This window comes from Pelodiscus sinensis, chromosome 1, assembly GCF_052426305.1.
Source record: "Pelodiscus sinensis isolate ZL-2025 chromosome 1, ASM5242630v1, whole genome shotgun sequence".
NCBI classification, from domain to species: Eukaryota; Metazoa; Chordata; order Testudines; family Trionychidae; genus Pelodiscus; species Pelodiscus sinensis.
In genome coordinates, this window is record NC_143052.1 from 229,693,209 (window position 1) to 229,708,402 (window position 15,194).

At 40.6% G+C, this 15,194-nt stretch overlaps 1 protein-coding gene across 3 annotated transcripts in view; it reads left to right on the top strand.

Moving 5' to 3' along the window:
- The window catches only part of PPP2R3B (protein phosphatase 2 regulatory subunit B''beta), a 90,053-nt gene that overhangs the window by 59,595 nt on the left and 15,264 nt on the right, over nt 1-15,194 (top strand). For all 3 annotated transcript variants that reach the window (XM_075916042.2, XM_075916050.2, XM_006135847.5), the window contains 8 exons: nt 2,015-2,200; nt 4,107-4,210; nt 4,890-4,992; nt 5,565-5,639; nt 9,880-9,966; nt 10,440-10,596; nt 12,381-12,429; nt 14,675-14,764. In XM_075916042.2, the coding sequence (XP_075772157.1) occupies nt 2,015-2,200; nt 4,107-4,210; nt 4,890-4,992; nt 5,565-5,639; nt 9,880-9,966; nt 10,440-10,596; nt 12,381-12,429; nt 14,675-14,764 (851 nt within the window). The remainder of the gene's footprint in view (nt 1-2,014; nt 2,201-4,106; nt 4,211-4,889; nt 4,993-5,564; nt 5,640-9,879; nt 9,967-10,439; nt 10,597-12,380; nt 12,430-14,674; nt 14,765-15,194) is intronic.

Genomic DNA, 15,194 nt, shown 5'->3' on the forward strand with positions numbered 1-15,194 from the left:
AAAGGCTAGCATTGACTTGGTTTAGCTGAAAGAACCACCACCTTAAGGAGAGTGGTGGTAATAACGTGTCTTTGCCATCCATTCCTTAATGTTGCTGCTGAACTGAGTTCCCTCTGAACTGTGTGGCAGCACAGCTTTGTAGGTGATTAATCAGCCCTGCCCGATCAGAGGCTCAGGGCTCCATGAAGGGAGCTGACTGACCACACATGAAGCTCTGCTGCCGCACAATTTAGAGGGAACACTGCTGCTGAATCTATCAGATGGTGCCAAGTGTGACTGAAGAAAATTGAGTCCACAGGGATCATTAATTTCATCATAGGCCAACATGGGAAATAATTTTTTATTACTACAGGTTGGACCTCCCTGGTCTGGCACCCTCAGGACCGGAGCCATCCTGGACCAGGGAGTTTGCTGGACCAGGGGAGGTCAATGTTCCACTGCTGGCTTCCCTCCTGCTGGCTCCTCTCCCTGGGCTCTCAAGGCTGGAGTTCCCTGCTCTGCTGCTGCCCCACTAACTCTGTTACAGCCGAGGCTCCCCGCCCACTGCCGCTGGGGTTTCCCCAGCCAGGGTTGCCTGGGTGCTGTCAGCCCTGTTCAGTCACTGCTGGCCTTGGTACCTCCGGGGCTTCCTTGGGGTTTCCTTGCTCTAAGGCCACCCGGCCATCATCTGCCCTGCTTCTGTAGCCTGGCGCTGCTGCCACCAGGGGGTTCCCAGCCAGGGCTGCCTGGTCACCTCAGAACCCACTGCCTCCGGCGGGTTCCTGGAATTTCCTGGCTGGGGTGCCAGGTGGGCCTGCTGCCACCAGGGACTCTGCTGCCGCATGGCCTCGCCGCTGGGGTTCCTTGGCCAGGGCTCCCGCTGCGCTGGGAAGTTCTCAGGGTTCCTGGCCAGGGTCGCCTGACCCCATTGATGTCAGGAGTTTTCTGGCTAGGGTGGAGGCTCCCAGATGCTGTCAAGCCTAGATGACACTGGTGTTTCCCTGTCTAGCCACTCCTGGCTCAGCCAGGTCTCTGTAAATCCAACACTCCCAGGGCTCTTTGGTCCAGCAACATCTTGCTGGACCACGGATGCTGTCAGACCAGAGAGTCCAGTATTTGGGAGGTTCAGCCTGTACTAAATTTGGACTGGTTTCAAATCTGTAACCTAGAGATGAAAGCCTTTGTATTCAGTTCCAAATTTGTTGAGCTGTCCAGTACACAAACTCTTCTTATTTGCTCAATTTATTTCTCTGTTGATTTATATCCTGATGACTTGTTTTTCAGCTACTGATCTTCTTCATGGGATTAACTGAATAAAGAACAAATTCTGAATAAATTTACATATTTTCATTGAGTTAATTATGCAACTCTAGAATATTCTTGCATTTGTGTGCTGACACATTAGTACACATACTGATAGAACATAGTCCTTTAATAATATTTTAAGGAAAGTTGTCTGGTCTCATTTTCAGGATTTAACCGATACTTTTTTCTCCACGGTTTTGACTTCTTGAATTAGAGAAGAAAAGTGTGCAGCTTGCAAGCCTCCAGAAGTTTGCATGCTTACCTGAATCTCTTTAGAGTGCAAAACAAAGGTGGACATTTTGCAAAAGCAAGATCTCACATGATTCTAGCACTTAAAGCAACAAGTTGAAATACTGAGTAGTCTTATGATATTTTGGGCTGTTCTGCAACTGGAAATGAAAATAACAATTGTGGGTACTTCAAAACTTCACAAGAATGTTTGGCTAGCGTTGAAAACTTGAGGTGAAATAGAGGAGAGAAGCTGTTTTTACATAGCCAAATTAGTTTCCTTATAGCAAATTTGAATCCATTTTGAAAATACTAAAATGTTCTAGATGCCAGTCTTTCAGAAATTTTCCACACATTTCCTTTTTACAGAATTTATTCCATCGTGTATAATGTGTTACAGTAGTTAATAGAAAACAGGATAAAGGCCTTCCAGTTTCATTCTAAGGATCGTATAGCATTCAGTTTGATATACCTGCTCTCTCAGATGTATTTATCCATTTAGGTTCAGACAAAGAAAGAAGAATCTTTGCCACCATCACTGAGCCAAACCATTCCATCGTTTTATTTTCCTCGAGGATGTCCAAAAGAAAAACTGAATATAGATGCAGTGATTGCTAAAATAGAGAGAACTTTCTCTCAGTTTCCAAATGAGAGAGCAAGTTTAGAAGACATGGGAAAAGTTGCAAAGGTGAGAATTTTCTGGGTGTGTAATTCCAGTATACTAATCTACAAATAGGAAACAAATGATGTGTTTCATATGTTGTTTGTTGTGTGATATGTATAAAATTCTAAAAAGTTAAGTCAAAATTAATCTGGGATCATAACCCATTAAAGTCAACGGGAGTATTGACATTAACTTCTGTGGGTTTTGGAGAGAGCCCATAAATGTCAACACCAGAAACTCAAGCAGCCTCTTGGAGTTGTATCTTATGCAGTCCTATAAATGTCCGTATGCAGCGTGTCCACGTGTCTTAACAGTAATCTTACTACTGCAGATGTTTTAAATGCATTCCTGTTGGTTTATGAACATGATGCATGATTAAAATGTTGAGTTATCAGTGTCAATATGGTATGCTACAGTTAAACCAGTTACTCAGGTAAAAATGAAACCAGAAACTTTTGCACCTTAAACAGGAAAAGAAAGTTATGGATGTGTATATTAAACCTTAAAATCCGGCTTTCTTTTTTTGGAGGACTTTTTCTTAGACCTTTTATAGTCACTAGATTTATTGCAGTGTCAGTATATGGGGTTTATCAATCCAAAAAGACTGACTTGTTTTGCTTCTGTATAACCTGCGTAACAAATTAGCTTAGAGAAAATGAATAACATTTTTCCGTATATAATATTGAAGCAGGAAAATAAATCTATGTATTTTAGAAATGTGCATTTGACTGTCTGTTAAAGAACTCCACTTAAAGGGTTAAAAGCTAGAACCACCAAATTGGTATGCAGCTTCCTCTTTTCCTAACTAAGGGTGTAGGGAAAAGGGCCTCCACAGGCTGGATCTATCTCTCCAAGCGTAGGCCCTGCCGCTCACACCGCGGGGGGAGTGTATCAAGTCTCCTCTGGCTCTGCAAGGGGCTCAGCTGCTCAGCTGGCAGTTGACTCTAAGCATGGAGCTCCCTCACAGGGCAGGGGCGCGGAGCAAGAGATGTCACATGCTCCCTCTCCCCAGGCTCAGATTAACCTGGGGGCAATAAGAGGGAGCATGCAAAGTCTCCTCCCAGGGGCGGGGGTACCTAGAGGGAACTGCCAACTATTTAGAACATCTGGTGGTTCTCTCTGGGGGAGGAGGGGAAACTTTGCTGCTCCCCCATCTCCAAACCAATCAGGGTCTGTGGGTGGCGAAGCATGGTAGTGTCCAGGGCCCACCCCTTCCAGGGTGGCCCAGATTACTTCAAAAATTTCTGAAGTGGGCCCCGGTCAAAAATTACCCACTCCTGTCCTAACTCAAAGCAAGGTCAGGGTTCAGTTGTGCCAGGAAAACTGGAAGTGCTGGGAATGAGACTGTTTTCCATAAAATGGAAAGGGAGGGGTTGTTCTGAGGGACAATGTACTCTTAGTGGCCACTGGGGGCAGCGAGCTCGCAGGGGAGAGCTATATTGCAGAGTGACTATTGGGGGACAGCTATACCAGCAAGATAGTAGCCAGCAGGGCTGGGGCTCACCATCTTACTTGCCACCGGACTGGGAAAGTGGGGCTGCCCTTTGGCCCACTTTTGTCCCGCTGACCCTGGAAGGGGGGATGAAGGGAGGCCCAATCAACCCCCTACCCCAGGAACAAGCCAACAGGTGAGGTGCACAGTTCCTGCTGCCCTGGTCCACCCCTTCTCCCAACCCCCTGTTCAGTACAGAAGAGACTAAAGCTGTTGATCAAATTAAAGGTTATCAGTCAATAAAACAAACTTTCCAGGAATCATATGTTCATGTAAGTTCCTTAGGAATGTGCACAATGAAACACATGTCTGTCCTGCTCCCCCATAATACTGCTTTACAACTTAAGTTTTCATTTTATGCTAATATTTGAGTGAGGGAGTAACACTCAGATAAGTAATCAATAAACTGACTACATTGTTCTACATTGTTAATTCCAGGCCTGTGAATGCCCACTTTACTGGAAAGGTCCTTTGTTTTATTGTGCTGGAGGAGAACGAACAGGATATGTCTCCGTTCATAAATTTGTTGCAATGTGGCGAAAGTAAGTTGCTTTTTGAGATGTACTTTATTTCTTAATTTAAATGTAATATTTTAAACTATGAATGTGATCCAGCCAGCAGACAGACAAATCCCCTTATGTATAGTCTAACACTCAAGAGTAATTTTTTATCAAGTCCAATATGTGCTGTAGATATATATGTAATGTAGTGGTTAATGACGAGTTCCTAGTGCTCCCTCCTCCCCCCACTGTAAGCTCTTGGCATATTCCTGCAAATTAAAACAATGCTGCTCAAGAGTTGTGGGCAGACATGTCTCCTTTCTAGCTTTTTCTATCCTCAGTGATCATAGGGAGAGAACTATGGTCTTTATTTCAAACTGTCCTCTCATTTGACTACTCCTTGCTGAGAGTAGGTAAAATATAGAGAATTTAATGTAATTGATGACTAAAGTCTAGTATGAGAGGAAGGTTTAATGCAATGGCTAGATCTGTGAAAATAGCTAGTAGGAAGAAGAAACAGACTACCTGCCTGTCATATATTCTGGTAATTAATTCTTTAGGTGCTCACATGTTAAATCAATGGGTTAGGAGTAAATGCTGAGTGTGCAGCTTTTTCATAAATCCTGCTATAGAACTTCCTAATACAAGTATGAACATTTTTCCTATTTAAATGGAGTAGAAAAGTATTATGATACGAATTCATTTTATATTTGCATTTCAGAATACTGCAGACCTGCCATGATGATGCTGCAAAGTTTGTTCATCTTCTGATGAATCCTGGATGCAACTACTTGGTGCAAGAAGATTTCATTCCATTTTTACAAGTAAATTGCAACTGAAATTTATCATTACCTCTTTGTGTCTTCAAAGCTAAACAAAAGACTAGATGTACCAGCACAACTCTAATTTCCTGATCATTATTCTAGTCATTCTTTTTACTAAAAAGATTACTGATATTTATTGCAAGCAACTTATATTGTCAACTGGCTTACTAATGAGTTTAGCTTGTTACAAGTCATTTTACAGTCACAAATATTTATAGCCTGCTTTTATGTAGGGAAGAAGTTGGGGGGAAAATCCCGACACATCCAACAGTAACTCTTAATTGTTTGATTTCAACTAATAGATGAGCACCTATTTAACCTTTAGATTTAGAATGACAACTCATGATTGACATAGTAGTGTTAAGAATGTGGTTCTCAGGTTTTTGGGAAGTTATTGGGGATGGGAAAGAAGAAAAATGACAATTAAATCTCTTTTTGGACTGTCACAGGTCTTATTGCTTTGACCAAAAGCAAACTTGCTTGTTGGACTACCACTGTCTGTAGCGCACTTCCACGTGGTTTTATAGTTTATTTCTTTATTTGGCACTTCATTTCTTCCTATCTCTTTATAGGATGTGGTGAATAGTCATCCTGGCCTATCATTTTTAAAAGAAGCATCTGAATTTCATTCTCGTTACATTACCACAGTAAGTGCTTTACTTAGAAAAATTATTTTGTTTATACAATTTAACTATTTATTCATAGGTCAGAGGAAATATGTAAAACAAACCTATTCACAACGGTCTTATCTCCAGAAATAAGTATTCTGTTGACCACAGCTTTCCACACTTCCCATGCACTATAGTGAGTATAATTCAAATCTTTGGGAGACAGTCGTGGGAGGAAGAGCATCTGTCACTGCAACTCATGGTTGCAAGGTTTTCCTATTCTTTAGTATGTTCAGAGAGCTTACTGAATAACAGTCAAAATAGGAATAAGGAATAGAGAAAGTTTGTTTGGAACATGTTAATGAATTTCTATTGAAAAGCAAATTGCTTACTTTACTTGGACGCTTGTTTTGGGTGTGGTTTTCAACCTGTGGCTGGTGAGGAGCCTGACCCTGCTTTGCACTTCGTGATGAAAAAAGCCTGAAAATTTGAAATAACTTCTGCATTATTTCAAGTTCACCTGTATCAAGCCGATAATATGTAAGCTCCACAATATTATGGAATTGAAAAGAATTTGTGATAAGAATTGACACCTTCTTAAGCTACTTGCACCTTCCCAGTTCAAGGATTGTCCTTTAATTGAATTTTGTATACATGAAACTTTCCAGTTGTAGGTTCCCATGACTAATATCATCTTTCTGTCCATATTAGTAGTGAGTAACTGTTCTGTTGGTTTCCTTCAACTACTGATCTGGACTTGACAGCCTCTAGAGATTAGGTTGCTTCAGACTCTGTGCTCATTCACTCTTCAGAGTCTGAGATCGCTCCAAAGAGCATTCAGTTGCTAAAAAGTGTCAGTTGTTTAAAAAGTATCCTCCACAAACTGATTTAAGGCCATTGATGGATGTAGCACTTCTGCATGTAGCACAGATTTTATGTGGAAGTCTTCCTTTTGAGACATTAACTTTGGTTCTGCACCTTTCATACTCTATTCCAGAGTTGAAGGCTTCAGGTTTATCCTCCCCACACCAGTAAGCATTGCCAATGGACCAATAGTAATATACTCAAACCCAAGAGTTGAAAAATCATGATCAACCCTAAAAATCATGATTGGCCAAAAAATCAAGAAATTCTTTATGAAGATTCAATTGTGGGGTGTAGTCCATTCTGACTTTTTAACCTCCTTCTGCATACTTTCTATATGTTTTAAAAGTACTATTGTGTTAACTCTTGCACATTTATCAAAAGTAAGAAGACTTTTTGTCATCTTTTGCAGTTACACGTATCTCTTTCCAGTTTTGGAGTAGGTGCTTGTAGATCCACTTGCTATCTCTTGCCTTCCCAGTCCAAGACTGCTACCTGTTCCCTTAACTGCCAAAGTTTGCATGGATCCATGTGTGACACATGGGAGCTGACAGCTTCTGGGGCCCTGGGCAAGGTGCGGAGGCTGGCTCCACACCCTCAGAGAGGGTGGGGCCAGAGGGCAGCCAGCTCTTGGTGCTTCCCAAACTGTGCCTCTGCCCGCCCCTCCCTTGCCCTCAGAGCCGCACAGAGTGGCACTGTGGCGTGATTTAAAGGGTCCAGGGTTCCAGCTACTGCTGCAATAGCAGCAGTGGTGGCCAGGAGCCCACGCCAATTGCCCTCTTTTCCTTCCTCCTGATCTGTGGGCATGGTGTGACATTTCTCAGCAGTGTGAAAGTTTCTAATCTCCCAAATGTAGTCCCTTGCCACTGCTTGGGGATGTGGAGAGAAGACATCATGTGAGTGATATTAGAGAGCTTCTCCCCAACAAGGAAGGGTTACATCTGGAGCATCACAAAACTTTACTACTTTCAAAAGTTGGCTGTTACTACCATCCTCTTCCTCCCCCCACACCCCAAAAGTAGTAGTCAGTTGGTGCCCGCCTAGCTTGTGTGCTGCTGTTTCTGTTGTCTCCTGCAAAAAGCTATCAGTCAGGATTGGAGGATGTAGAGGAAGATGCTGAAATCTTAAGAAGGTACTCCCACCCTCTCTGCTTCGCAGAAATGCAGAATGGAGGTGCTGTGGGGGACTGAGTAATAAGGGCCAGTACTGGTCCAAGATGCTGAGAGAAGAGTGTAGCCATTGGAGATCTGGTCTATTGAAATGCCTCCATAAAACAATGTGTTTGTCCCTCCTCACTCTCTCCCCCGAGCAGCAAGGGATGGGGGTGGTAATGGGCCTTAGATTAATCTTCATGGTAGTGGAGTGAAGTGGGAAGGGTCAGAAGGGCTCAAAATTACCCTCCACAAGATGGGGGGAGGGTAATTTTGAGCCCACCCCCAGTTGACACTTAATGTATAGGGGACAGAGGGCTTAAGGCAGGTCTCTGGCAAAAGCCTATTCTTAGTGCTGTGGTGGGTGGGTGTTCCCTTTGCCCATAATGGGCTTTCTTCAATTGGATAGCCTGCTGGGAATACAGCTTTCTACTTCTGAGCCAGCTTTCGCAGTTCACCAAGAGGAGAGGACTGCCATCTTCCATAGTAGCCTGCCAAAAAAATGGGGATGCAGGCCAGTCAGTCACTTCCAGAAATCTGAGATGGATCAAAACAATCAGGTCCTCACAAGACAACTGCCTGGGTGTGGGAGGGGCGGGAAGAGCTTGAAGAATGAAGCAGTGGGGAGTTGGTGCAAGCACCTGCTTCCAAGTCACATGATGCCAGAAGCTCTTCATGTCATCACAAGAGCTCCTCAAACAGGTGTCAGATTTGTGGGACTTGCAATAAATTCACGAGGAGATGACACTGCACCTGCTGTGCTGGATTTTTCATGCTAAGAGTTAATGGCGTTAGTTTTTGCACCTCACCAGTGAGACCATAGCAGTTTATCAGTTAATTATTTCTCCAAAAGAGATGGCTGAAGCAGAGAGAGCGAGAGAAGGAAAAACATCATCGGGGAATATCTTTCTTGGCAATTTGTATTGAGGCCTGGCTTGTCTGATTTGTGGAAAAACTGCTATTCCTTCTGAGAACTGTAGCAGCTCCATTCTCTCATCCCCCAATCCTTTCTTTAGCTGAGGAACGTATTTACTTAGGGTGGCCTGGGTTGAAATTGACAAACTGCCATGAGTGTCCTTTCTGAAAAGGGAAGCAAAACACCAATCCACAAATCAAACAGATGTTTAGAAAGCTGTCTATACTGTTGTTTCTTGTCAAAGATGTTTAACTGGTTAACTGACTAAGTGGGATCTCACTGCTCCCACTGCCTAGCCCACGGGGCTGCCAGTTCCCAGCCCTGGCCCCAGGGCTACTCCAGCCCAGCCGGAGCAGCCTCTGCCTGCGATGTGTTAGGCGTGCCGTGGACAGGGGGCAGCTCCCAATGCCTGGAGCAGCTCCTGTTGACGGCAAGCCCCATCGGGTTGGAGCAGCCTCCACCAGTTAACTGGAACTGCTGAGCATCACCCGTTAACCTTTCACATCCCTAGTATTGGATCCAAAGGCTGGATTTGGAAGAGAAGGTGCTTGGCAGGCATGAGGCAGGAGGCTGTGGTGGATGTAGTGGAGAGCATTAATTCAGCATCAAATTGAGAGAGGCAATCACTGAGAAGTATAGGATGTGAGGGGTCAGATGAGAACTCAGAGGTAAGAATGGGCCCAATTTTATAAGACTATGTGGAGATCAGAATAAAAGTTCTGAGTGTAATAGAGTAAAAGGCAGAAACCCAGAGAGGAATATATATAAAATTAGTTGGTGGGAGCAATTAGAGGAAGGGGGAGGTCAGCAGTTGGGTTCTTAAATAAATAGGACAGAGGTGTGAAAGTTGATTGAGGATAAAGTTACAGCAGTTGAGGCAAGAGAAGCCAGAGCCCCAGCCCTGCTCAAGAGTCTTCTTAAACAGTTAACTGGTTAAACTTCAAGTTAACCTAATGATTAATTGATTAAATGGGATTTTACATCTCTAATCTATGTGGTATTTGAGGAGAGAGAGATTTGGAAATGATTTTGGAAAGTTAGTATCTAAAACAATGGGAGGATGAGCTCACTAAGGTTAGTGTTTGTGTGTGGGGGGGAGATGGAATGGACCTAGGCCTCGACAGATGGAGAGAGACAGAAGATAAAGACATAGAGGATGATGATGAGCAATAGTAATAAACATTGGAAAGTGAATAAAGCAGTAAACTGTAGAAACTTGCTTCATATTTCCTTTGTTTCTTGGCATTTGTACACAAGTATTTTTAAACACTTAACCAAGACTTGGAACATTACAATGTTTAGTTCAATTAGTTATAAGTAGACAGTAACTTGTCTCTTCATTTTACAGGTTATACAAAGGATATTTTATACAGTAAATAGGTCTTGGACTGGAAGAATCACATGTAATGAGCTCAGAAAAAGCAGCTTTTTGCAGGTATTTATGTAAAATTTTGCAAGTAGATATAACTTTTGCTCATTTTAATAAAGCTTTTAAGTTAAATACTTAAAAGGGCATAAGAACAAATACCATCTTTACTTGCTTCTTTCCAGATTAGTGAAGATTAAAGTGCACTGATTCTCCTGGGAGCAATTATTAATACAAGATTGTTTCAATTTAGATTGTGTTGTTCAGAGCTATATTTGTCTCTCACTTAACAGAAAGTTGGCTGTCCTCTCTATTCAACTTTCTCTGGCACCTTAACTTTTAACTCGGTTCATTAAAATCCTCTCTTAGCATGCTATCCTGTGCATACGGTCTTTGAAGATAAAATAATTCCACTAAAAAACTGTTTGTAATTAGTGATACTCATTGATGGTATAAGAACTTTCATTTATCCTTTCAGCTGTTGCTGTGACCAACAAGCATCTGCAGGTTCTTTAATGAGATTTTCTTTTGCCTGATAATAGAATGTGGCATTATTGGAAGAAGAAGTTGATATTAACCAGCTTACTGAGTACTTCTCTTATGAGCACTTCTATGTTATCTACTGCAAATTTTGGGAGCTGGATACAGACCATGACCTCTATATTGACCCAAAGGATTTAGCCCGGCATAATGATCATGGTATGACACATGGAACAACTTTGTTTAACAGTCTAACTTTAAAAACATATGTAGAAATTAACTGAAAATCTTTACGACACTTTATAGCATGAGGTATGTCTTCAACTATGCAGTCATCTCCCACAGGGAGTGGCCATCTCCTCATTGCTGTCACTAATAGTAGAATAGACCAAGCATTAATACATGTCGCAAGAAAAAATACTGAAATGGAAGAGGTATTCATGTGATAGTCTAACTGGTCTTTTCCCTCTAGTTTCTGTTATCTCAGCCTTCAGATGTGTCATGCCTTTTTCCCCCTTGAAGCAAACAAAATATTTTTGCTAGCCTCTAAGGTGCCTCAGGACTACTCTTGTTTTTTTTGTTTTTAATTAAAGTTGTTAAAGTTAGATTAACACGGCTACCCCTCTCAGACTTTTAAGATGAGTGTCATGCAATTCTGGGATTAAATGGTGAATAGGTTGCTGTTATTCTTTAGAACAGTGATTCTCAATCTTTCCAGACTACTGTATAAATTTCAGGTGTCTGATTTGTCTTGTGTACCCCAACTGTATTTGAAAAACTACTTGCTTTCAAAATTGGACATAAAACTACAAAAAGTCACAACATATTACTACTGAAAAGCTGCTTTCTTATTTTATCATTATAATATAAATCAATCGGAATATAAATATTGTACTTACATTTCAGTATATAGAGCAGTGTAAACAAGTCCTTGTCTATATGAAATTTTAGTTTATACTGACGTCACTAGTGCTTTTCATATAGCTATAGCAAATTTAGCTAGATGAATATATTCCCTGGAAGACCTTTGAGGGTACATACCCATGGTTGAGAACCACTGCCTTAAATCATCATAATGATGAGTTTTTTAAAAAAGATTTAGTCCAAACAGGAATTAATTCAAAAAAATCTTATGGCCAGTGTTATATAGAAGGCTAGACTTAGATGATCACAGAGGTCCTTCTAGCCTTATCTATGAAACCTTTGGAGATAGCAAAAACAAATGTATGCTAGAGGACAAAGTTTGACTAATTAGCCTTATATAGAATCATTGATGGAGGTGTTTTGGTTTTTTGTTTTGTTTTAACTTTCAAATGAAAGGTTTCCATGGTTATTCAGATGCAATTCTGGGTCTCCTTTCTAATATTAAACTTTTAAAATTTAGAAGTACTTTTATAAAACATATAGCTGTGAAAGCCTTGAGTCCTGTTAATTCCTTAGTAATAGCTTCTGTATTCTGGTAGAAAAATAACTCTTAGAAAGCACCATAATGCTATGCAAATTAAGAGACAAACGTTTAACCAAATATGCTTCATCTTTAGTAAAACCCCAGAATTGGCAAGAAAAAACCATGCATCTCAGAACTGCGAGTCAGAGGTAGTTAAGTACTGTCTTTGTATATTAAAATTCCTAATTCCATGTTGGCTCTCAGAGGAATTATAGGTTTTTTTAAATGTAAAAACCTTGAAAGCAAGATATACTTGTTAAAATAATGCGTGTTAAATAAATACGGATCTAATAAAGGTGGATTATACTATGTGTGTATTGTCCTAGAATTCATGTTTCAGGTCAGAATTCAAGGCCATTTGGACCCATTTTGGAGGCTGTATGTGTCAAATGGTCCTTTCAAAGGGGACTCAAAATGATTGAGAGTTAACCTTTTGTTTTATGTACCTTTATGTTTATGTAATTAGGTAGATTTCAGTAAATATATTTCATCTTCTAAATACAATATAAAGCAAAAATAACTTTTAAATGCCTTCTAATATTTTTCTCATTGACAGCTATATCAAACAGGATGATAGAAAGGATATTCTCAGGAGCAGTAACAAGGTAACTTTTGATATACTGATTTAAATACAGGTAATCCAGTTCTATAGTCAGACTTGTTTATGCAAACTTGAGTATGAAGTTTCTAGAACAATTGAGTTCTACTGAAAATTAGTAGTTCATTTCAAGGATTCATCAATGTCACTACAACGTCTTAAATCCATTGTTTCAACGGGAATTTTAGTATTATACACAATGTACGATGTGTATATCTCTTTGATTTGGTAAATAAGGTAAATCAATGTTGATCATTACTTTGTAAGATATAATTTGGCTTGGGAGGAAAGCGAAAAGCAATCACATGCTTTCTCTGCCATTATATCTTTCCATTTGCCAGTTTAAAACTTTAAAGAGACTCCAGTTGGAAACTCAAATGTTCATTTGAAAACTTTACTTTACATCCCATATAAGTGCCTTAAGTCACTGGGATAGTGGTTACTCTGGAGCGGGCTTCTTATTTTGACCTATAATGAAGCCCTTCCAACAAATCTTACATGAAAACTAATAAGTTGGAATGAAAACCTCAGTTGTGATGAATTGGCATTTTTGACCCAAAAAACCGTTTTGTTGAACAATTCTCAGCTCTGTCGACCTCACATTAATGCAGTGCTTTTTGGCACTTAATGAGCATGCTGTTCCTGGGAGCTAGCACAGGGATTCTGACCAGTAATTGTAGCAGAATAGCTGAAACCAGAATAGTAGTGGGCAGTGCAAGAGAGGAAGGTATGTGAGATTCTTGATGTATCTCTTGACTTACCAAAGAGGTCTAAACATCAGCTTCATGGTAGAAAGATGCTTATTTTTAAAAATAGGAATTGTGTACAGGAGAAATTTCACAATGTGCTAAGCCAGGGTGAGGAAACCTCAGGCCTGGAGGCCAGATGCGCCCCCTTGCTTGCCCAGATCTGGCCTCCAAGACTCAGGGCTCTCCCAACATTGGGGAGCCCACACAGGCACTCTCTTCCCCCCTACCACCACCACCCCACTGTGGGATTAGAGCACACAAAATCTACTAGCTTCGGGTCCTCGAGCCTTTGGTGTTTAAGGGGAATGTAGGGTGTGTCTTTCTCTTCATTCAGGAAGTTTGTTTTGCTTCTCAGTTTTGTGTGGCCCCTGAGTGATTTTTCTGTGGGTCCTCAGCCCTTGATCCAAAAAAGGTTCTCCACTCCCGTGCTAAGCCAAGACTGCTTATCTTTTTCTTTTAAGAATCAGTCAGCTTTGTAAAAATAGAAGTTCTCTTTTTGAAGGTATAGGAGACAAAGGAAATTGCTTGGAAACTAATGATCAGTGCAGTGTAAAAACAGAAATGGCATGGAAACAAAACCAAAAATAATTCAGAAGTATCATGTTTGTGTATAGATAAACATGTACTTGTCACTCTTCTGTTGTTGCTTTCCAAGTGCTCATAGAATAGTCTACAGAATGTGCAACTTTTGTATTTTAATTCAAATGTAATCATAAGATTAAAAGGGACCACAGCAGGTCTTCTAGTGCAACCCTCTGAACTCATGGATGGTCTAAATACTGTCTAGACTATTCCTGACAGGTGTTTGTGTAATCTGCTCTTAAAAATCTCTAGTAATGGAGATTCCACAACCTCCCTATGCAATTTATTCCAGTGCTTAACCCTCCTGGCAGGAAATTTTTCATAAAATCTAAGCTACACCTCCTTTCCTGTAACTGAAGCTTCTTGTCCTATCTTCAGAGGTTAACAAAAATAAAATTTCTTCCTCCCCTTTGTAATGACTTTTTATGTACTCGAAAACTGTTACCAAGCCCCCCTCTATTTTCCCTTCTCTTGACTAAACAAGCTCAATTTTTACAATCTTCTCGCATAGGTCATGTTTTCTAGGCCTTTAATCATTTTTGTTGCTCTTCTCTGGACTTTCTCCAGTTGTCTACATCTTTCCTGAAATGTGGGACCTAGAACTGGACATAATGCTCCAGTTTATGCCTAAACGACCAGCTGAGAATTCCTCTTGTCAGTGCTCTTTGCCACCCCTTCCCCTCTTCCATCATACAGGATTGGGCCAGCACATGGAGTGTAGCTGACCCTGAGTCTGCACTGCAGTCCTTAACTTAAACTATGTTGTAACCTTTTGAGTAAATTTTAAAAGTAACAGAATGAACAGGAATCCCTTTATAATGATGAAGTTCAGTTCCAGTTTGCTTTGCAGTTTATCAGTGTCTTAAATTACTTGCATGTTCTTGTTTTCCATTTATGTTGATTCTTGCTTTGGTCTTTAAGGGGTAGAAAAGCACAGAAAGAAGGAAAAATTAGCTATGCTGATTTTGTCTGGTTTTTGATATCTGAAGAGGACAAAAAGACTCCAACTAGGTAAAAATTAAAACTCAAGCAGAACTAGAAACTGGCTTTATCAATATCGTCTCTAGCTCTATGCTGGCAAAACATACCTATCTAACATGAACACATGTAAATTCTTTTCGAATTTAATGGACAACTCTTAGTGGTTTTAATCTGCATGTTTCTTTTGACTTTTAGACCTTATTTCAGCTGTTGAGTCTGATTTGATTTAAAGGGGGTGGGTTGTGTTTGAAAAATATTTTCAAATATATTAGGCTTACACTAAGGACAGGTAGACTGTTTAAAATTGTTCTTTCTAACTCGATTTGGTAATTTTCAAAGCTCTTTTAAACGAATTCATCTTTAAACATGTTCATTCCTGTCTGGCATTATGGTTAGCTTATGATGCTGAATGTGTGATACAGATGTCACTGTACGGGCAAAATGAATCTGAGCAGATAAG